The sequence below is a fragment of the Phoenix dactylifera genome, chromosome 13 (genome assembly GCF_051530095.1).
Source record: "Phoenix dactylifera cultivar Ajwa chromosome 13, Ajwa_hap1_PhDact_Kaust_v1.1, whole genome shotgun sequence".
Taxonomy (NCBI): domain Eukaryota; kingdom Viridiplantae; phylum Streptophyta; class Magnoliopsida; order Arecales; family Arecaceae; genus Phoenix; species Phoenix dactylifera.
In genome coordinates, this window is record NC_143202.1 from 2,529,566 (window position 1) to 2,553,540 (window position 23,975).

The window sequence follows — 23,975 nt, forward strand, 5'->3', positions numbered from 1 at the left end:
AAGTTATATGATGCCTTATAGAAGTCCAATAAGACACTTGATTATTTTTTGGATGAGTTTCATGATTGGTGAATTTTAAGAAATTTTAGAGCAAAAATTATTAGCCACCTCTACCCCTAGTGTTAAATCATGCACATGATCTATTCTATATTATTTAGAAATTAATCTATTGCTATTATATTATGTTAAACTTTGTATAGTATGTGCTCTACGTGAAAATAATTTGTAAAATATTGGATCAAGTATAACATGATTTATTTAGGCGGGAATTATGTTTTATTGCATCAATAAATGCGTTAATATTGTATATGTTATGTGTTGATTTTGCTACTTTCTAATCTGATTATGATCACATGGGCTCAAAATCTACTATCCTTTCGGGCCTTGAATGGGACGATCACTAGCACATGCCAGCTAACGATGTATTGTATTTAGGAGCTAGTTTTCTTTCGAGCCTAGCCAGTCAGGGATGATTCCTGACATATGTTGATGGAAGCATATTTTTCGTGTGATTTCAGAGCTAATTTCTTTCTGAACCTCCAGTGAAAGCATATTATCATTGGCACATGACCGATGAACGACATCTAGTAGTCGAGTTCTAGTCTCTTTCGGAGCTTGCCACAAGCCGATCGTAGCCATAGTTATGAGGACTAGGAGAATGAGAATGGATGGTCTATCCATATTTGGTTTAAAAATTTATTTTGGCCAAATGAATTATATATTTTGAAATCTATGTTGATAGATATAATTTGTTTTATATAATCTTTGGTATGTTTTTATTTATAGAAAATCATGCAAACTAAAAATTTATATTTTTTTGTATAATATATTTGATCAAACTAGATATTTTGGTAACTTACTAGTTTTTTTTTTATAGATGTAGCAAAATAGATGGGGCTTAAGATCGAGCAATGAGTAGCGTAGGATTAGAAAACATTTGATTAGCTTTTTCTTGAATAAATTTGATTTGAACATAATTTTATTTTTAGTGATTACGGATTAGAATAAATGCATTAGATTATTTGTTTCTACCAATGCCTAAGTTTGGAATGTCATGAATGCGTATGAATCAAAAGGCAGGCTTTCCAAATCCTATGCAGCTGTTTATCATATGATTGGCTTGGGACATCGGCTTGGCTTGTGACATGTCTAGCACTAAGTCTATACTTTTCTTGTCCAAAGATATTATCTTCCAATTTGTTATCAAATGTGGGGATTGTGGTGAGACACATGAAAATGGCTACTATAATTTGTTCACACATGACTGTCGTTACTTCATTTAGTAGAAGTTATACTTAACATGACTTAAATGTACAATATGTGCAAAATGAAGGACATATTATTCACATTTAGAGTTTAATTTAGCAATGTCATGCTATCATGTTCTCACCTAACTCATCAACATCAACCAAAGGTTGATCCTTGATAACCACCTACCAACCTATGTAGTATAGATGACTTGTGTGAACAAGCCAGTATTGGCACTATTAGAGTCATCATCAGTGTTACATGCTCCAAATGAAGCTATGGCAGTATGTAGTACAGATGACTTGGGTCAACAAGCCAATATTAACACTATTAAAGTCATTATGAGTGTTACATGCTCCAAATGAAGCTACGACAGTTCCTATTCCGGAAAATGAGTGCAGAGGCTGTGTTTGGTTGCATGACAACCAGGGAAAAAGGTTACTAATTTACAAGCAAACTCTTCTTTCAACAAGGTTGTGATACCAAATTATTAATTTTAAGAACAAAAATGTGCACTACATATGTACAAATATGTTTTAAGAGGAGCAAATATGCAGCCAAGCCTAAATACCACAAAAATATATGAACCCAAAATATGATAAATATCATAGCATTCACACCACAGTAGGCTGGCGTAGTGCACGTCACTGCATGCCACGTAGGATAAGTGTATGAGAGACGTCATACAAATGGGCTTCAAAAAACACTAACCCCATTGTGGTTCTCGAGGTACACGCATCATAGGATGCTCCTCTCCTCCATGTGGAGGTATACGTACATTTTCGGGTGGATGGCCAACATAGATGTAGCAAGTGATCGAGGGTAATTAGGTGTTTTGGAGGAACACAAATCATATGGACATATACTATAGAAAATCATATGGGGCATCAATCCCATAACTTTAAAAAAATAAAAAAGAAAATTACACAAAAAAAAGACCATCTGCATCTTTTTTCCTTCTTGTCTAGCCTCTCTATCTATCATCTTCCTTATTAAGCCATCTATTCTATCCGTGAGGTCTTCCTTCTCCTCCTGAGTTTCTTTCTTATTCTTTAAATCTCTCTTTTGTTTCTAGGAACTTTGCACCTAAAAGTTCATGGAATTTAAAGAATGATATTTATATAATTCTTAAGTAAGACAAAGCTAAGAACTATATATTGGTACTAATAAATATTATATTCTAAAAACTATGTATCGATTTACCTAAAGGTGTGTATTGGCTTGCGACATGATTAATTTGTTTGGTTTGTATCACCTAGCTATATAGTTTGTGCTGACAAAAAGTATATTCTAAAAATTGTATATTGATTTATTTGGAGGTGAGTATTGAATTACTATAAGGTGTTTATCAAATAAACTTGCAGTATGTATCAGAAAGTTGACGAGTATATATCAACGACCTTGTAATGTGTACCGGTAAATATAATGTTCTAAAAACTATGTATCAATTTACTTGGAGGTGTGTATTAGATTTTTAGATGACTAATTTGCTAAGCAAACCATATACAGTATACTATTGCATGCCAGCTTTTAGAAACTGTATATCGATTTATCGAGATATGTGTATTATCTTGCTAAATGACTAATTTGCTTGGCACGTATTACTTGGTCATGTAATATGTACTATTTTTTTATTTTTTTTATTTTTTTTTATTATAGAATTGACGACTCTGTTAGTAGATGAAGTCTATGACTTTTGGATTTTTCCTTTTGAGATGTATACTAAAGAAAATATGATAAAATAGAGAGCCCTATACAATTTTTGTGAAGCTCAAGAGACGTGAGGAACTAAAAAACGGCAGGCCTTGGGGAGGGAGACTCACTGCAACGTGTCACGATAATTGAGTTGCCTTCTCGAAGACCATGAGACCGGCAGAAAAGCTGATGCAAAAGCCAAAGCAATGCCGCCCTTTCTGAGATCATGGCTACCTGAAAACCTAATATGCTCTGCCGACTTCCATGACTTTGCAAACCAATGGGTGGTTGAACGAAGACCAAAATGGATTCTTCTCGTCTGCTTTAAACCTCTTCTCATTCTTCCCCTTTCCGACATTAGTCTATGGTCATTTTCTACATCATTTCTACAACACTTGTGAATTGTGATTGTCCTTTTAATAGTTTTATGAAATATTTGCCATTACCCTCCTGCTATATTCTCTCTCTCTCTCTCTCTCTCTCTCTCTCTCTCTCTCTCTCCAGATTATATTGAGCATATAACATAACTCCAAAAGTCATGAAAGCAATATTCTTTGCCATATTCTTTATTGCACCTTGTCTTTCAAATATCATAAGCAACGAAAGCTTCAATACACTAGCTGGATACTTTTTGTTCTTAATTAGTTATCCTTGACATCTTTCTTACTCCCTCTTTGGTTATCTATGTAGATTTTGTGAAGGTTCTATGGAAGCTCTTGGATGCTACATATGAAGGAAAAACATTCTGGATAAGAAAGAAATCGTGTTGTTTCTCTCCTCACCTTCTACTGGCTAATTTATTTCTACCTAAAGGACAAGTTCTATAGTTCCTTCACTGAGCAAAGAACAGGTGTATACAGAATACTGATCAGGCATATATATAGCAGAATCTCTTAAAGGGTCAACATTTAAAGAGACTTTCCCAAAGGCTCAGAACGAAACCAAATTATCAAACAGCAAAACCTCTTCTCTTGTACTCTCTATTCTTTCTCTGAGACTGTTATGCATGCCTCGTTCACATACAAAGACCTGGGAGATCTATAGAGTGTGAAAGCTTTTCATTAACAGGAGCTGGAGAGAAAGTAATCTGAAGCTAGCCATACATGAAGTCTCCTCTTTTCATTCCCTATTTGTTGCTGGAAAGATGGATTCTTTCTAATTTAAAAACAGCAAAGAACCATTGAAAGGATAAGCAACAAACCAAAGAAAAAGCCCATGGAAAAACACCAACAAAAGACCAAATTATCAAGCACCAAGAGTCCTCCTCACACTACCATTCTCTCTTTTTTGGTACCTCTTTTACATTTTGGCATTGCACTTGCATTCTAGCACATTAACACTCCAAAAGTTGCCCAAAACAGGATCAAACCAATCAAAAGAACCACAAAGACAAATCATCACTTCCCTGTAGTCCCATCCTTCTCTCTCCCTCTCACCGTTGCACCAACTCAAACACGTTGGTCACCACTCTCACGGCTGCTGGTTGCTGTCTTTATCCTTCTGGTCTCCACGAGGCCTTGAGCTAGAGGAAGAAGAGCTCCCCAACTGCGAAGAGAAATCCGAAAACTCTTGGGAGGACCCCGCCATAGAAGGTTGTGACACTTGAGAAGACCCCGACGTGAAAGGGTCTCCAATGAAGAGCCCCGATGCCACATTCTGCAAGTCCTCATCTCCACTTTGGAGGAGCTGAGCATAATGAAGGAGGTCCGGGTATGATGCTGCTGCCTGTGGGGTGATGGGCTCCGGCGGTCGCTCTGGGATCCCCCGACTAACCAAGAAGCCGAGATCGGTGCGGGCTTGAACTCTCTCGGGAAAATTGAGCTTGGCCTTGGTGCCTTTGAACCTCAGAGCTGCCTCATCGTAGGCCATGGCAGCTTCTTCGGCCGTGTTGTAGGTCCCTAGCCATACTCTCGCTGCCTTCCTGGGATCTCTTATCTCTGCTGCCCATTTCCCCCATGGCCTTTGCCTCACTCCCCTGTAGTGTCTTCTCCTCACATTCCCTTCATTTAAGGGTTTACCAAATGAAAGAATGAGAGAGATAAAACGATGTGTTGTGATCATGCTGCCCTGCATTTCTAAATATTGTAACGTTTGATTCTTATGCTGACAACGTTCAGCAACATGCCCAAGAGCAATCTAGTGCTGGAGGAAAAGTTAAATCCTTAAGAAACTATGCAATAAAATGCTCAATTAACTATACTAAATAGATGTTTCTAGGGTTTTCCTAAAAGTTTCACAAACAAGTGCCGTCTAATTGTGAAAAATAGAATAACACAACTCCAGGGTCTGAGTGACATAAAATTATTGGTAGATATTGCAGTTTCTAACTAAGAAACCTTTACATCGGGATCTAGCTAGTAATAAATTGCAAGACACAAGAGAACGGAAGAAGAAAGTGGTGCAACAGTCTTAGCTTATACCTTGCTCTTCTGAAGGCTGGCTGAGCTGTCTCTCCATGCTCCCCGAACCCGGCCCGGCCATGGGTTGGTTCAACTCGGGCTGGATCACCGCAGGCTCCGCCCTTCCCATTCCCACTCCCACCCCCGAAGAGCTCGAGCTGATCACATGCGCGAGGGCCGTCACCACGGCCGACGCGTCCTGATCGGCACGCGCCGCGGTGTAGGGAGAGAACGCGCGCTCTCCTTCCTTCTCCTCCGGCTCGTTGGGGGGGTGAGGCCTCTTCCCATGCCTTCGATCCACCTTTCTATTTCTCTTCTCTTTTGCCTCGGCCTTTAATACGACAGATTGATCTCCGCCTTAGTTTGGAGTTCAGCTGATGATCTTTTTTATGGTGGTGGATAGAGGAGAAGAGGAGGAGGAGAAGAAAAGAGAAGAAAGGAATATATGGAGGTATATATATATAGACAGAGAGAGAGAGAGAAAGTGATCGGAGGAGGAAAGAAGAAGAAAGAAAATATATAGAAAGAGATGGCAAGCTCTCGGAGAGGTGGGGAAGATGATAAGATCGGGCATTGGGGTGGTGTGGGGCTTTTATTGGCCAACCCCCATCGAGTCCTCCTCTTTTTCTTTCTTTTTTGGGGAAATTAATCACCGGTACATTTATTGACCGGTCTTTAACGTTTAATCCCTGTTGACTGGTTGTTTAACGATCAGTCCAGCCATATTTCAATACTTTATTATGAGACGAAAATGCCCCCTAAGAATATTAAAATGCCCCTGCCCCTTTTGATCTCCCATTCCCAAAAGAAGAAGAAGAAACAGGGGCAGCCGCCACCGACCACGGCCCATCCCCGCCCGAGCTCCCTCCCGCGGTCGCCACCGGCGCCGTCTCGCTCCCTACCGAGCCCCATCCCGCGGCCCCGCCACCTCCCGTGCCCCTTCCCTTCCTAATCTCCCGTTCTCAGAAGAAAAAGAAGAAGAAGAAGGCCCGGCCGCCGCCGACCACAGCTCGCCTCTGCCCGAGCTCCCTCCTGCGGCCGTCGCCGGCCCCTGCTCGCCCACTCTCGCGGCCTCTTCCCTCCCGAGCTCCCTCCCACGGCCCGCCCCCGTCCGAGCTCCCTCCCACGGCCCCCGCCCGAGCTCCCTCCCGCGGCCGCCGTCGGCCCCGGCTCGCCGTCGACGGCGGCCCCGCCCCCTCCAACGGCCGCCACGGCCCGGCCCCCTCCGGCGCCGCCGGCTCGCAGGAGGAGAAGAAAGAAGAAAGAAGAAGAAGGGAAGAAGAGAAGAAAAAGAAAAGAAAAAAAGGAAAAGGAAAGAAAAAGAAGGAAAAAAAAGAAAAAAAATAAATAATTAAATAAATGCATAAATAAATAAATCAATAAATATAAATGAACAAATAAAATAAAATAAATAAATAAATAAATAAATAAATAATATATTCTATAATAAAATAAAATAATTATAAATAAATAAATAAAGCCGCCACGGCCGGGCCCTCTCCTGCGGCCCCCTTCTGCGGCCGCCATGGCCGGGCCCTCTCCCCCGGCCTCCGGTGGCGCCAGCCTGCGGGAGGAGAAGAAAGAAGAAGAAAGGAAGAAGAGAAAAAAAAAAGAAAAAGAAGGGAAAAAAAGGAAAGAGAAAGAAGAGAGGGAAAGAAAAAGAAAAAAGGAAAGAAAAAGAAGAAAAGGAAAGAAGAAGAAAAAAAGGAAAGAAAAAGAAGAAAAGGAAAAAAAGAAAAAAAGAAAAGAAAAAGGAAGAAAAGGAAAGAAAAAGAAGAAAAAGGAAAGAAAGGAAAGAAAAAGAAAAGAAAAAGAAGAAAAGGAAAAAAAGAAAAAAAGAAAAGAAAAAAAGAAGAAGAAAAAGGAAAGAAAAAGAAGAGAAGGAAAGAAAAAGAAAAAGAAAAAAGAAAAAAAGAAAAAAGAAAAGAAAAGAAAAGAAAAAATAGAAGAAAAGGAAAGAAAAAGAAGATTCATGTATGTGCAGAGAATACTTAATTGTGTACAGAGAACATTTAACTGTGTGCATCACACAGTTAAGTGTTCTCTGTACACAATTAAGTCTTCTCTGCACACACTTAACTGTGTGATGCGTAGAACACTTAACTGTGTGCAGAGAAAATTTAAATGTGTGCATATAAGACTTAATTGTGTATAGAGAATATTTAACTTAACTGTGTGATGTATAGAATACTTAACTGTATTGAGAGAAGATTTAAGTGTGTGCACAGAAGACTTAATTGTGTGTAGAGAAGGAAAGAAAAAGAAAAATAAAAGAAAAAAAGAAGGAAAGAAAAAGAAAAAAAGAAGAAAAAGGAAAGAAAAAGAGGAAAAAGGAAAGAAAAAGAAAAAAAGAAAAGAAAAAGAAGAAAAGGAAAAAAGAAAAAAAGAAAAGAAAAGAAAAAAATTGTCGATTAACTGTGTGCAAAAAGCAGAAAACTGTGTACAAAAAGCACAAAACTGTGTGCAAAAAGCACAAAACTGTGTTCGGGGGTAAATTTAGTGTGTGCCAACGTTAATTAAGTATGTTTCCAGGTTACATGCTCTAGGCTTACAACAATAAGTGTGTGCAAATGACACATATCTGTGTGCAGTAAACAATAAATTGTGTGCACAGAGCAGAATGCTGAACTTAACTGTGTGCACATGGCACATATCTGTGTGCAGTAATCGATAAACTGTGTGCAAAAAGCAGAAAACTGTGTGCAAAAAGCATAAAACTGTGTTCGGGAAATTGTGTGCATGGAGCAGAATGCTTAACTTAACTGTGTGCACATGGCACATATCTGTGTGCAGTAGTCGATTAACTGTGTGCAAAAAGCAGAAAACTGTGTGCAAAAAGCACAAAACTGTGTTCGGGGGTAAATTTAGTGTGTGCCAACGTTAATTAAGTATGTTTCCAGGTTAATTGAGTTTGTGCCATGCTCTAGGCTTACAACAATAAGTGTGTGCAAATGACACATATCTGTGTGCAGTAAACAATAAATTGTGTGCACAGAGCAGAATGCTGAACTTAACTGTGTGCACATGGCACATATCTGTGTGCAGTAATCTATAAACTGTGTGCAAAAAGCAGAAAACTGTGCAAAAAGCATAAAACTGTGTTCGGGTAATTGTGTGCACAGAGCAGAATGCTTAACTTAACTGTGTGCACATGGCACATATCTGTGTGCAGTAGTCGATTAACTGTGTGCAAAAAGTAGAAAACTGTGTGCAAAAAGCACAAAACTGTGTTCGGGGGTAAATTTAGTGTGTGCCAACGTTAATTAAGTATGTTTCCAGGTTAATTGAGTTTGTGCCATGCTCTAGGCTTACAACAATAAGCATGTGCAAATGACACATATCTGTGTGCAGTAAACAATAAATTGTGTGCACAGAGCAGAATGCTTAACTTAACTGTGTGCACATGGCACATATCTCTGTGCAGTAATCGATAAACTGTGTGCAAAAAGCAGAAAACTGTGCAAAAAGCATAAAACTGTGTTCGGGTAATTGTGTGCACAGAGCAGAATGCTTAACTTAACTGTGTGCACATGGCACATATCTGTGTGCAGTAGTCGATTAACTGTGTGCAAAAAGCAGAAAACTGTGTTCGGGGGTAAATTTAGTGTGTGCCAACGTTAATTAAGTATGTTCGGGGGTAAATTTAGTGTGTGCCAATGTTAATTAAGTATGTTTCCAGGTTAACTGAGTTTGTGCCATGCTCTAGGCTTACAACAATAAGTGTGTGCAAATGACACATATCTGTGTGCAATAAATAATAAATTGTGTGCACAGAGCAGAATGCTGAACTTAACTGAGTTTTCTGCTTTTTGTAGAAATAATCCTTTTCTTCTTTTTCTTTTCTTTTTCTTCTTTCTTTCCTTTTTCTTCTTTTTCTTTCATTTTCTTCCTTTTTCTTTTCTTTTTTTTCTTTTCTTTCTTTTTCTTCTTTTTCTTTCTTTTTTTTCTTCTTCTTTCCTTTTCTTCTTTTTCTTTCCTTTTTTTCTTTTTCTTTCCCTCTCTTCTTTTTCTTTCCTTTTCTTCTGTTTTTTTTTCTTTTCTTTTCTTTTCTTTTCTTCTTTTCTTTTTTCTTTTCCTTTCCTTTTCTTCTTTTTTCTTTTTCTTTCCTTTTCTTCCTTTTTCTTTATTTATTTATTTATTTATAATTATTTTATTTTATTAGAATATATTATTTATTTATTTATTTTATTTATTTGTTTATTTATATTTATTGATTTATTTATTTATGCATTTATTTAATTATTTTTTTTTTCTTTTTTTTTCTTTCTTTTTCTTTCCTTTTCTTTTTTTTTTTCTTTTTCTTCTCTTCTTCCCTTCTTCTTCTTTCTTCTTTCTTCTCCTCCTGCGAGCCCGCGGCGCCGGAGGGGGCCGGGCCGTGGCGGCCGTTGGAGGGGGCGGGGCCGCCGTCGACGGCGAGCCGGGGCCGACGGCGGCCGCGGGAGGGAGCTCGGGCGGGGGCCGTGGGAGGGGGCGAGGCCGCAGGAGGGGGCTAGGGAGGGGGCGAGCAGGGGCCGGCCGCGGCCGCAGGAGGGAGCTCGGGCGGAGGCGCGCCATGGTCGGCGGCGGCCTGGCCTTCTTCTTCTTCTTTTTCTGCTGAGATCGAAAGATTAGGAGGGGAAGGGGCACGGGAGGTGGCGGAGCCGCGGGATGGGGCTCGGTAGGAAGCGAGACGGCGCCGGTGGCAGCCACGGGAGGGAGCTCGGGCGGGGATGGGCCGTGGTCGGTGGCGGCTGCCCCTGTTTCTTCTTCTTCTTCTGGGAATGGGAGATCAAAAGGGGTAGGGGCATTTTCGGTATTTTTTGAACAAACAAAAGGGGCTGAAGGACCGGGAATTAAACTTAATAGAGATAATGGACGAAAAATTTTAAGACCGGTCAACGGGGACTTTTTGTTATAGCGTGGTCTAAAAGAGGGTGGGTGATTAATTTCCCCTTCTTTTTTTCGTTTTTTCTTTTTGTTTTTTTTTTATTTTTTTAATGTCATAACTTGGATATCTCAAAGTCTCACTATACTACGTGACCATGTTTGCACCAGTAGAGAGAAGCATTGAATTCCCCCTATAAAATATGGTTTAGAGACGTATGGAAGAGCCCAGCAAGGCAACCACCACATGCACCCCATAATTGTCCTTCTAGATTGGAACCCAACACTTATGTTTGGTTCTGGGTCTTATGATTGTTTATAATTGATTGCCCACTTGGACATAACTAAGCTACTTTGGGCTCGTCTGAAACGCAAAAATTTCAATATGAAAAGGAGGTCAGAGTCAAACAACTTGACTCAGAATTCTATGTTTGGATTTGAGCCATATCTGCGTATCTTTTTCAAATAATTTTTGCCCTAGGTAGTTGGATATCGAATTAAATGGTCAAATCTATATTTATTATTCTAAAAAGATTAAGAATGAAGTAGGTGACAAGGAACGTGTCAAGGTGGGTCAATTGAGTAGCATTCCATTCAAAATTGACATATTCAATTTGATCGACCATTTCAATGACCGATTTAATTTGATCATTTTCATGATAGTTATGGTGTTAAATTTCTAAACACAGGCCTAGCTTATGGGTTAGGGTTGTTTATTCCAGTGACATTATTTAACAGGCCCCAACACATGCATGGCTCTTTTATACGATCAAAAGATGAGGACTTTATTTGGATTTTTTTTTTGGGGGGAAAAATTACTTGGGCCATCTAAACTAGTAACAATTTTACTAAGTTAGCACAAAGCTTTATCCTGTAACTACTTTAGTGGGATGGGGTTTTTTCTATTACAACTCGTGCCACATCTTTCTTTCAATGCTATGTTCCTTTCGATTTTTGTTGGCTGCTCTCACTTCACCATTTGGATTTGGCCTCTTCATATTTGCATCAAACATGCTCATTTAGGAGCTTCGCTTACTCCGTCTTGGAGCTTTTGGCATTGCCCAACCAAATGATGCAACCTAAGAGTGTCAACAAGAGTTCCATTGGAGTTAAAACTCCTTTGTGAAGCACTTAGGCTCGGAGAGATCTCATGTACTTTTAGAAAGATTATAGGATTCTCTGATGACTTCGAGGATATTCAACTCCTAGAGATCTGCTCTTTTGGGGTCTATCTAAGCTTTCATGTGGACTAGTCGTGGATTCTTTAGCACAATGAGTGGTTAAAATGCCATTGGAAACATGCCGTGGAAGGATTACCATGGAATTCGACGACACTTGGAGGATGGCACCGACTACTTGACCGTTGAAAGTCTTTGGTGGTGGCTACTGTTTGTCCTCTATGAGATATCTTTTGAATTCGTATATCTGGAATATTTTCAGTTAGAGTTCTTGGGAGGATTAGCATGAGCAAACCTGATAATAGCGAAAATATTGTATAATCTTTGTAAAGATGCTCGAGAAAATCATTTTATCATATATATATGACACAGATATCTTAGATCCTGGCTATACAAATATGAAGATTTTCGAGTAGTGGCCACAGAGTGCAGCTTTCCCATGGCCACAAGCTATTTCCCTCCTCTCTTTGATGCTTCTTACATATCATTTTTAAAATGTATGATAAAAATACCATCATTAGAATTTAAATCTGATTTCAAAAATTTACGTAGTTATGAAAGAGGAAAATAATAAAGCGTATGCATACATACATACATACATACATACATACATACAAACATACATATATGTATGCATGTAAGTATGTATGTACATATGTAAATATAAGTGTAGATGTATATATACATACATACATACATACATACATACATATATGTGTGTGTGTGTGTATATATGTATGTTTGTATGTATGTATGTATACGGATCATCTCCGTAGACTTGCAAGGCAAGAGACAAGGAGCAGAGAGCTCGATGGATTGGCTCCGGTCAAGCCCTCTAAAGCAAGTCAAAGGGCAGTTTTTGCAGTGAGAAGCAAAGACTAAGAATAAAAGGGATAATAATGTCGATCCTAGAGAGTAGTGGAGAATTCATTTTCTATGAAGGGCCTTTCAGACCTATTTTTGGGTAGGATCCCACATCCTCAGTGAATCGTATTTCAACAAACTCGGAGTTATGCGATAACAAACTACTAGCGTAACAACTCAAGGATATGTTGTAACTGCTTACCATGTGATAGAATTGTTGAACCACGTGCATACCCAGATGAAAGGACCAGGTTGTTCTGCTTGGCTTGGGTTAATCGCCAAGGTTATAGGCTAGGCTGAGGGACTTCAGCTCTGAAGGTCGGCTGCCTTTGATCCGCTTGTTCAACTCAAAGTTTTCGATCAAAATGCCTAGAAGAGTTTTTATAGGTGCTGGAGTTGCCACATGGATGATGAGTTGGATGAATCTGGTCGCGCTACATCATCTCGATTACTTATTGCTATAATACTGGCCCCCTAATTCCGAGTTCGAAGCATCTCTTTGGTTTGGGTGAAGGGAGTAAATGTTTCTTCAAACTCGTACACCGCTTTAAAGAGGACAATAACTCATTGGTGGTAGTCCCCAAAGGATGAATTGTAACTCTTAGTCTTCGAGGAGATGCCGGCCATCAGGGGAAAGAGGACGTGATATGCATCCGCTGATCCAGCTGGATGGTTTGATCTAGGTTGTCCAATATTCTATAAATAGGGAGGGATAGCCCCTTGTGAATCTACCACTTCTGGAGAGCTTCTAAACATCCTTTTTGTAGCTCTAAAAGATTCCCATGAAGCCAACTTGCTAAATCATCCTTGACCATCTTAGTGCAGTGGTTTGGTAGCTTTTTCTCCTTTAAGGAGATCAATCTTTTCTGCTAATCTTCTTCTCTCCTTTTTGCAAGAGGAGGTCTTCAACATCACATCAAGGTGCTCTAGTTGGCTTTGCGAAGGGCTATGGAAAAGGTGGCCGACGTTGAGGCTAAGATGGGGACCTTTGGAGCAAGCTAGAGGTCGAGATGGCTCCCATGGATGCTGATGCTAGTTAGAAGGTGGTTGACATGGAGCCTAAGCTGAGCACTGCTAAGGATAAGAAGGAGGCAACCAAACTTCGGGCTTTCGAAATCTAAAGGAAAATGTAGGCAACCAAGCACAAATCACCGAGGCCGAAAGGAGGGTTCTCTGAGAAATGGAGGATTACAAATCTTTGACCGACTTCTAGTGGAAGATCACCAAGTCCTTCTGGCAAGGCTTATGGGAATGTTAGAAATGAACCATGAGACTCTAACCTGACCTCATTCATCTCGTCCCTAGTGAGAGTTGTACTAAGAGAAGGAAAGATTCAGCGGGCGAGCATCTTTGGGCTTCTTCAGACGACTGCAAAGTGTTGATCAATTGTGTTTGAACTCCTATTTGATTTTGATGAGCCCAAAATATTTGAGTATATTCTTTATAGTACAAATGCTTTTAAGTGAGTGTTTTAGGAGAAAATATATAAAAACTTAAGAGGAATTCATTAGAAAAAGGTTCAAAGAAATTAAGATAAGTTATACACTTAAAATGAACCTTAATTGCAATTGAACAGTCCACAAGACGTCTTCTACTGTGGACGAGACGTCTCTGGTACTTAGACAAAGGACTGGCACATCCTCGAGTCGACTCATGACTGAGGCAAGTCGACTCATGACTGAGGTGAGTCGACTCCCGTCATAAGAACAGAAGACTGTCTTAAATGTGCCAGTACATGAGTCGACTCCAGACTGTTGCGAGTTATCTCCAAACAGAAAGACAAACTCAATTTCAACGAGCTAGAGTACGAGTCGACTCCAAACTGTTGCGAGCCGTCTTCCAATAGAAAGACAAAAATCCATTTTCAACGAGGCAAAGTGCGAGTCGTAACTAGACTGTGCACGAGCCGACTCCCACAAAAATAACAGAAGGCTATTTTTAAAGAGCCCGATCGTGAGCCGACTCCCAGCAGGCGCGAGACGTCTCCTACCTCAGGCGAGCCATCTCCCAGAATGCCTGAGTCGATTTCAAAATTGCGGGCGCTCCAACGGCTAGTTTGTCAGAAATCCAGAAATGGCAGAATAGCTCTTTTCCTCCTCTAACGGCTAGTTTTATGAAAAATAGGCTATAACCAGGCATTCTTAACTGTTCTTCAAAAAGAAGTGAATTAGCATTAAAGTGCATTAAAAGAGAAGAACAATCTTTGAACTTTTGATTGGAATTTCAAGTCAAAAGAGAAGAAGAGCTTCTAAGAAAGATCTTTGTGTTCTTCTCAACTTTCAAATCGTGTGATCCTCAAGCATCTCGAGCCATTTGAGGAGGATCAAGAGAGAAAAAAACCAAGCTCTTCAGCTACTTTCGTTCCAGGCTTTTTCTCTCATTTCATAGTCTATATTTGCTATATCTGCTTAAGTTTAAGAAGCTTGTAATTTGTTTAAACATTCTTTCCATATCTTGTAACTTGAGTCAATCAGGAGATTGAGTCAAGGAGTTAAGGTTTTGTCCAAGCCTGAGAATTGGATTGTATTCAACCAAGGTTGGTTGAGGTTTGGTTTTAAGTTGGTGATCCAGAAAAAACCAACTGGGTTCGTTGTGATCCCGGTAAAACAATGAGTTGGGTTGTGAACTCGCAAAATAACCGGGCTGTAATCTGAGGATTACAGTGAAATCTCAAGTGAAGCTTGGGGAGTGGATGTAGGAGCAAGAGTTAGCTCTGAACCGCTATAAAACCTTGTATGTTTGTGTTGTGATTTACTTGTCTTCCCTTCTTTACTGCATTTTCATTATTGCTTAAGCTTAAAATCAAGAAAGTTTTCACTAAGTAGAAAAATAATTACATAATTTTTAAAGACCCAATTCACCCCCTCCCCTTCTTGGGTTGTCTTCTGGGAAACACAAAGACATGGAACGAGGTAGAAAGTAGCCTCCTAAGCATGATGACCTTGCCATAGTTGTCAACCTTGTGGGATTAGAGTCTGGCGAGTCTGAACCTCCTTTTCTTGCAATGCAGTACTCTAATCTAGTGTTTGACCTACCATGTAATCAAACATTGCTATTGAAATGAATTACTTTCAAGTGTACCTTTTCCTTCACTTCTTATTTTGATGTTTGATTGTGATCGTCTCAAGGATGCCAAGGGGGCTCGGTTACCCTAGAGATATAAGTTTCCAAGGCTAGCTGAATAATGCCAGAAAATCAAGATAATGTCGTAGTTGAATGTATCCAAGTATCTGAAATCGCCAAATTCTTTGAGATGGGGCAATGATGCCTTTGGGGGCTAGTTAAGATGAAGATATGATCATGAGATTATAGTGAGATAGGATAAGAGCAAAACAAGTTGAGCTAAAGTAGAGACTAGCCGAGATAACGATAAGTGCTTTAGAAACATGATAATAACGCCTCTTAGAGATAGACTGAGATATGAGCAAAATTCCATAGTAGTCGTAGTGCTGACATATGGATATAAAAAAAAATATTGGAGAATGCCTTGTTGGAGTAGAATATACTCTTTTATGGGCCTTCAAGCCTTTGATTAGTTGGATTCTTCTAGATCGATGATGCTTGGATGATTGAACTGAGCATGCTTTTCCCATTGAAGCTTAGTTTGTACTAGAACTTTTGATCGTTTGGATTCTCTGGTCAATGATGCTCGCATGATCGAGCCATGCATGCTTTCTTCATTCGAGCCTAATTTGTATTAGAACTTCTGATTGGTTAGGTTCTTTTAGTCAATGATGCTCGGATAATCAAATCAAATGTGTTTCCTCCCATCTAAGCCTAATTTGTACAAGGACTTCCAATCAGTTGGATTTTTTTGGCTGGCGATGCTTGAGTGATTGAACCATACATGCTTCCTCCTATCCAAGCCTACTTTATACTACGACTTCCAACCAATTTGGCTCTTCTGCTTGGTGGCGCTCAAGTGATCAAACCATGTGTCCTTCCTCCTACTAGAGCTTAGTTTATACCAAGATTTTTGATTGGTTGGGCTTTTCTTGTTGGTGACGCTGGAGTGATCAAACTAAGCGTGCTTCATCCCATCTGAGCTTAGTTTATACTAGGACTTCTTGGAGATCCTAGCCAATCTTGGAGTATCTCCGCGGGAGTACCTGGAGTTTAGCTCTTCGGGTTTAGCTCTCTAGCCACATAGGCTCATGGAACGAAGGTCTCAACCGATCCAAGGGTGCCTTTACGGGAGTACCTAAAGCTCGGCCCTCTGAGTTTAGATCCATTGCTTCATAGGCTCAAGGAATAATGGTTTTAGCTGATCCTGGGGTGTCCCCGCAAGAGTACCTGAAGTTCGGCTCTCCGGGGTTAGATCCTTAGCCACATAGGCTCTTGGAATGGAGGTCCTAGCCGATCCTAAGGTGTTTCTTTAGCTCAGTTGCATTAAGATTTTTTTCAAAATATTGCTTAGGAGAAGGAATGAAACATATTTTCATTGATTATTAGTAACATAAGGCATAAAGTTCAATTTAACAATTCTTACTATGGCCAGATCTAAGAATATCAGAGCTTGGTTGTTCGGTGGTCTCCTTGTCGGATGGCTTTGATTTTTCTAGAATCTAGTCCTATTGCCTGGGCTTTTCAATTATGGACTGACTCTTGTCTTAGCCCCTCTATGGATGGAAGTGATCACCTCGATGAGTGGCCTATTGTTGTCTTGCCTATCCGAGGTTCGCCCAACTCCCACTGGTTGTCGACATAGCAATGGAGATGTCCCCATCGAATGAGGGCTTCAATGTCATCCTCATCTAGAGGCATTCTACAGTATCATGCCCATAGTTTTTATGAAACCAGCAAAATTTGTTTGGGTCCCTCTTCTTTGAAAATATCTTCATCTTTTGAGGCTTGTCAAGATATCCCCAATTCCGGGCTTCCGTCATGATCTAGGCCCTAAGAGTGTTGAGAGGAGTGTACCTCTCAAACTTTCAAGGTAAGCTTCGAGGTCTCATAGTGCCCCCTGCTTCTTGGTTATGCTTTCTTTTCCATTCATCATGCTCCTCGCGGCCTGAGCATTTTTTGCCATTCCTTCCTCCCATCACCTCTCTTCAAGCTGCCATAGCCGTCTCAGCTTGAAAGTACTTTTCTACCCGAGAGAGGAGTTTGGCCAAATCTTTAAAGGTCTCTTATCTAGTGAAAAGCTAAAGCATGAGGTCTTCACCCCATTCATCGTTGTGGCCACCATGATGGACTAGTCTAGCTTATGCACCTCTAGAGTTCCAATGTTGAACTGGCTGATATAGCTTTGGAGGGACTCATACTCTCTCTACTTGATGGTAAATAGACAGATGGAGGCACTTCTCTACTTTCTTCACTGAAGAAATGGCCGATAATCTAGTGGCTGAGTTGATAGAAAGAGCCGATCGAGCCTAGCTGAGGGCTCGAAAACCAGAGTTGAGCGGCATTTCTGAGAGTATTCGAAAAAAGGCTAGCATATCATGGCATCATTAGCTCCTTAAAGCAACATGAGAGCATTAAAGCTCCCAAGATGGTCCACTGGATCTATGGCGCCACTATAGTGCTTGAACTATGTCATCCTGAATCTTTTTGATAGAGGTTCTTCCAGGACCTCCCTTGTGAAGGGAGGATTATTGATCGCCCCTAGATCATCTTCTATTTTGGTCCTCTGCTCTTGTAGGGTTCTGACCTATTGGCGCATCTCATCAATCTCGCGATAGAATCGGCCTCCCACCTATAGATTTCTTCAAGTTGGCACGGAGAAGAGGCATACGAGCTAGAACTTGTGCTAGAGGAAGTGCAATCATGGCCTTTGGCCCTACCTAGAGCATTTAGGATGGTGGAGGCTACTATCTTGTGCCAAGGCATCTTGGTGGCTTAGCTAGTTAGGAGGGGGTTTACTCGTATGCCATTGTAGGTTCTGTACTACCGTTGTTAGGGCCTGCACTTTTTGGGAAAGAAGGTCGAATGGTTCGACATCGATAGCTCTCATAGTTAGCTGAAAAGATTGAGATCTTGAAGGGCAATTCGGAAAGCCGCTTGGAATGGGCTAGATGGATGATCAACAGTTACTCCTCCAAAGTCTTATAGTTTATCTTCCTTCTTTTTCACAAACGACGTCAATTTGCTGTCGTCGATCCCAAGACACCGACACAAACCACATCTATGGACCTACAAGGCAACAGGCAAGGGTCAAAGGGCATCGGTGGGCTTGGTTCCAGCCAAGCCCTCCGATGCTTAAGTCAAAGGAGGTTTCTTTGGTGGAAAGTAAGGAAAAGAATAAGAGGGACAATAATGCTGATACCAAAGAGAAGTGAAGCATTCATCCTTTATAGAGGGCCTTTCGGGCCTTTTCATAGCTGGGATCTCACATCTTCAGTGAATCGTATCCCAACAAACTCAGAGTCGTGTCATAACAAACTGCTAGCATAACATAACAACTCAGGGACGTGATGCAACCTCCTAATACATGATTGAATTACTAAAGCCATGTGTGTACCTAGGTGAGGGACCGAGTTGCCTTTGTCACGAAGTAGTTTTGCTAAGCTTAGGCTAGTTGCCAAGATCATTGGGCAGAGCCAAGAGACTTCAGCTTTGGAGGTCGATTGTTTCGAGTCCACTCATTCCAGTTTTCAAGTTGGCTTTGCAGTCCTGATCAGAATGCCTTGGAGAGCTTCTGCAGTTGCTCGGATTGCCACATAGATGATGAGTTGGACGAATCTGATGGCGCCACATCGTCTCGATCATTTACTGTCATCGCACACACACTCACACATATACAATAGATATATAGATAGATGCATGCATGCATACATACATAAATATATAATCACGTAGAGAATCGAATATCTCTTTATGATCAGTATGATGATTAGAACACCTACAATCAATAATATAAAATATTTAGCAAAATCAATATCTAACATATGAGAGGAAGTAGAAATATATGCATGCTGACTATCAAAATAATTGGAATTAATAATAGTAGTAACGAAAGTCTAATTATCAGTTTCCTTATCTCTTTATACTCTAATGCAGAGGATGCAACATGATACTATTTGAGCTTCACTATGCAACCTTGAATTTTATGACCAAATTTTCAACATCTATGATAATTCACCTTGTACTTATAATTTTTCTTCTGATTAAGATTTTTGTCCTTCTCCAATTCTCCAACTGGCTTTCTTTCTAAATTTTTAAAGTTATTATTCTAGTTCCTAGTTTTGTTTTTATAACTAGAAAATAAGGTCTCTTCTTTTTAAGAGTATATAGTCAAATCATGCATTTGACTATTAGGTACTTTTTGATTAACAAGTATATTTTCTAACCACACTAATGTAGATTATTTAGACCATCCGAAAATAGTAAGCATACAAGTGCTCTACAAGTATATTTTCTAACTACACTGGGTCGCCTCTCATGTTGCTCGGTACTTTGGAGAAGTTCTTTAGAAGAGCTTAGCATGTATTCCACATCTTTTGTAGTGTTTGCTCTCTCGACTTGACAGGTTGTACTCATGCTAGAGTTATATGAATGAAATGCCGTTTTGACAAAAAAAATACCGTTTTAGGATTCAGAATAAATACTAAAAAAAATCAACAATGGAGAAACGGTGGAATAAAAATTTTGGAGACGAGAAGAAATTATTTTATTATAACAACGAAGAAACGGTGGAATAAAAATTTTGGAGGCAAAAAAAAAATATTTTATTAAAAAAATTAGAACCACAAATCAACAGGACGCCTCACTCTCTTTCTCCCCCTAAAAATTTCGCGTCCTCCTTTTTCAAAGTCGTCACTCCCAAGACAAGCCATACTTCGCTGCCCTTGGAACTCCCGCTAAAATATAAAATAAAAGCCTACTAGGTTTAGGCTTGAGTTTATTGATCCTAAGACTCATTCTCATCTAACTTGTTCCAGCACATAAAAAAACAAAAAAAAAAATAATTAAATAACAGATGCCTTAAGTTCTCATTTTTTCAAAAGCCTTCCCATGCATGGCACCCTATGGCCTTTCGCATGTGATGGCCTACTTTAGTAGCATTGCAACTTCCGTAGGCCCAATTTTGTTATCCTCTAGTAGAATAGATCCGTATTTAATGGGCTATAAAAAAAGGGTTTACCCTTCCTTTAATACAACCAAATCCTCAAACTTTGATTTTGATGTGATTCAAACCTAGGTTGTTATTACAACCACCAAGAGATTTTGTTAATACTTAAGAAGCTCTTTACAAAGACAAGCAAAGCAAAAACCTATAAAAGCACATTTTCCAACATGAACGTCTAATGTTTTATGCACTATTTTGAAAAATCATGGTCAACCATACTCCGAAGACGTACATCCCAAGTTTTGTGCCAATATATCAGCTCAAAAATGAGTAGTAGAATAGTTGTTGCTTCCATGCTTAGCCCGAGCAAAAGCTAAAATAAGACCAAGCTGTGAATCCTACAGCCCATCTTTTTTCCCCTTAGGCAAACACTGCCATCCATTGTTACTTAACTTAATTTTAATTTTATTTTAATTGAAATAAATTCTCGTAATTGTATCTTTTTGGCACAGTTACGAACTTATATTGGTGCTAATTTTTCAGCCATCTTTTGGGTACAAAATATCGAAAAAGATGCCAATTAGATTCTAAACTATTACTTGGCTTAAATGGATACTGATTGAACCTAAAAATGTAGGAGTCCATCTATTTATTAGATCGGGTTTGCATATATCACTTTATGAAAGAAGAATTCATCTCGCACAAAACTACCGTTGGATCATCTACCGGTCTTTTTGAGATCCATATATGTAGATGAATAATAGAGTTCGAAATACTTTGATATTTGCGCAGTGGTTGATCTAAGAATAGATTCATATGAAGAAAAAGTGATTTTTTTTTCATGAGAAAGATATCGCCCCAATTCCTATCTATCTATTCATCCATCCATTATGTATCTAACAATCTATCGAAAAAGTCCCCCCAATTCCTATCTATCTAATCCTCAGCTAGGGTGTGTGAGAGTGAGAGAGAGACCTTCCTTTTGAGAAGGGAGACAACTTAAGTCAATGACAACGCATCTGCCAGAATATTAAACAAAATGTCAAAGCAGTAAATTGGCCATATATGGGCCGCAAACTTGATTATGAAAGATGAGAGAGGGAGAGAGGGAGAGAGAGAGCCCTCCCTTTTGAGAAGGGAGAAAGTGACAGCACATTGTATTTGAAAATTGAAGAAAAATCCCAAGCCATATATGGTTCAAAAACTTGATTGTCCAGTGGAATGAGACTTTAAGAATTTTTCAAGCTACTTGACATCGTCTGTAAAGTAATCTAGCACATGCTAACTGCGATTTTAGTTAGCTGGAAGGGCCATCATCTCTAGAATTCTCTAACTACATCTTTATAAAATTCTCTAATTAAGCACTGATTGTGGTTTTAGTTGCGAGTTATCTAACTACACGTTGATTGCGACCACTAAGATAAATATTTCCAAGGATTAATCAACTCCAAACATCCTCCCAAGAACTGTTCTTGAAGTAGTTTTGCATTAGATACACGTAAGAAGATGGAATTTGGTGGGTGCCAAGTAAGATTTTGGGATGTGAACACATCGGATGATGCATAGGTCATATGGTCCATTAGACCAGTCTATATTGGTTATCTAACCTTTCGTAATCATTGATGTCACAATGAAGAAAGGATTAGATTATATGAGGCAAGTGCCTTCATGCCTTCTTGTTTTTCATCCTCCATGCCAAGCCCATCCTCTTTAATTGGAATAGGAATACGATCAGGTTATTGAATTTTAAGGAAGATAAGGATTTTTCTAATCGCTCAAATTTACCAGAGACAAAGACCCCATTTGGCACTACTGTAAGTAATAGAACTTCATTCGTAGAGCTTTGGATAATGGAGCACCCGCTAATAGAGCTTTTAACAAAAAACTACTTGTTATTTATAATTACATTTTTGAAGTGAAACTTTAACACATGTTCGGCAATTAAACTAAACAAATATTTTTAGTAATAAAAAAATATTATATAATAGTTTTAATTCTAACTATTTATCCAATCAAAACTGTCATTATAAAATTTATTAAACTATAAATTATTTAATATTTAATCTAAATAAGTAATATTTTTATATTTATTTAAATGTATAATAATATTTCTATAATTTTTTTATATCATAATATCATAGTAAGATAATAATATTGTATTATGATATTAAATCATTATTCTACTATCAAAAGCTACTGCAAAATATTATTAACATATAGATTGTTTTATCTTAGCCTAAATAATATAGTTAATAATATACCTATTTCTATTAGATGGATGAAAGAGGGTTAAATGAACATAAATGCTGCGTAACTACAAGCCCAGGCCAATTTGTAGGCCATTGCATGCTTAGCCCAAGCCCATCTAAAGCCGGGTCAGGCCGGAATTTCTCAACTCAATTTTTATTTCTTTTATGAAATGCCATTCTAGTAAGCAAGGCTTCTAATTGGCACGGCTATGAAACTAATAGTAAAGCTGACCTTAATGCTATGGCCAAAGAGAACTCTGTCAAATGATTCAATCTGGCTTGGCTGGTCTATAAAATGACCTTCGGAGATTTCGCCAAGTAGATTACAAAATGTTGTTTGCATCAAATGCAGTTTAGTTCAACTAAACTAGCCGATATTGGTAGTGCTCCATCATGCACATAGAGAGGTTTGCTTGCAAAGTCAATGGCTATGCGTTGATCAACGATTTGGGAAAACGTCAAAGGAATTAAGTGGCTATGCATGGATCTAATTCTAGATGGTCAAAGAATGAGAACTTTTGGAGTTTTGCATGACAGCTGTGCGACATGCTTTCATGGGTGACATTTAGTCCACAACAATGTGCTCCGGTCATGGTTTTACGCGGGTAACATGAGTCCAAAAAAAAAAAGGAAAGAAAAAACGACAGCCGACAAAGTAGTCTTCCATTAGATGCGTGTAGGGTCATCTAATTTGTAAGATGGTGTCTTGATTGCTAGGACTAGATCTTGTCATGTGCAAGTGGTGTTTTTTTTTTTGAATATTGATGAAAATTTAATCTAGGAATGATTTTTTTAATTTATATATATCGCAATTTAAGATGTATATATAGATTTGAGGATTTTTCTTTCTCGAAACTCTCAATCACAATAATATATGTTTTTTCATTTTATTTCAACTCTTTCAGTGAATCATTACAACTTGAATTTTTTCTTCTTTCCTCGGATTCTCAAACATAGAAAAAATCGTTCACATTATTTCTTCTTATTTCAACTCTTATTTCTTCGTTCACATTACTAGAGGTAGAAATAACTTACAAATCAACTCACAAATACCAAAAATCTCTTCAATCAGGTTATGCCCGATCTAGATATAGTAGATTAATAAATAGTTTTTCTTTTAAAGCAGATATTATTTTAAAATCTTGGGCATTTTTAAGTCTGTAGGAGCCATCTAGGGCTCCTTGACCCAAAATTCTTCTAGATCAGAGGTCATAACTCCAGTTCCGTCAATCATGACCACAATCTAGGTGCACATCCTAAGCCCAAATCTAGCCCTTAGAGTACCTATAATTTCTTGATCCAAGTGCATCAGGACTCCTTGCTTGTGACCTAAATGGTGTGGCTATAGTTAGGTATGCCCTACTTGTCGAAAAAATAATTTGTAATTTTCTAGAAGCTGAAGAATCATAGATTAGTCACTAATGTATCTGAAAGCTGAAGAATCAAGTAGAAGAACCTAGAAGATGATGGT

General features: G+C 39.0%; 1 protein-coding gene across 4 annotated transcripts; it reads right to left on the reverse strand.

Moving 5' to 3' along the window:
• Window positions 1-4,183: 4,183 nt before the first annotated feature.
• On the reverse strand, window positions 4,184-5,919 carry LOC103722354 (ethylene-responsive transcription factor ERF113-like). 4 transcript variants are annotated; one of them, XM_088710000.2, is made up of 2 exons: window positions 5,364-5,919; window positions 4,184-5,018 (listed from the first exon to the last, which is right to left on the reverse strand). In XM_088710000.2, exons 1-2 carry the CDS (start codon window positions 5,470-5,472, stop codon window positions 4,414-4,416), a joined length of 714 nt encoding a protein of 237 aa, XP_088566126.2. In that variant the 5' UTR covers window positions 5,473-5,919; the 3' UTR covers window positions 4,184-4,413. The 4 variants fall into 4 exon arrangements, with proteins under 4 accessions (XP_088566126.2, XP_088566127.2, XP_088566128.2 ...); XM_088710001.2 differs by having other exon boundaries at window positions 4,184-4,943; window positions 5,364-5,916; XM_088710002.2 differs by having other exon boundaries at window positions 4,184-5,085; window positions 5,364-5,505.
• Between the last annotated feature and the right edge of the window lie 18,056 nt (window positions 5,920-23,975).

Bases quoted from the DNA above. Each gene is read 5' to 3' on its own strand.
- LOC103722354 (XM_088710000.2), bottom strand. From the start codon at position 5,472: ATGGGAAGGGCGGAGCCTGCGGTGATCCAGCCCGAGTTGAACCAACCC. The intron at 5,019-5,363 runs GTATAAGCTAAG...TACAATATTTAG, and splicing joins CCAGCCTTCAGAAGAGCAAG to AAATGCAGGGCAGCATGATC.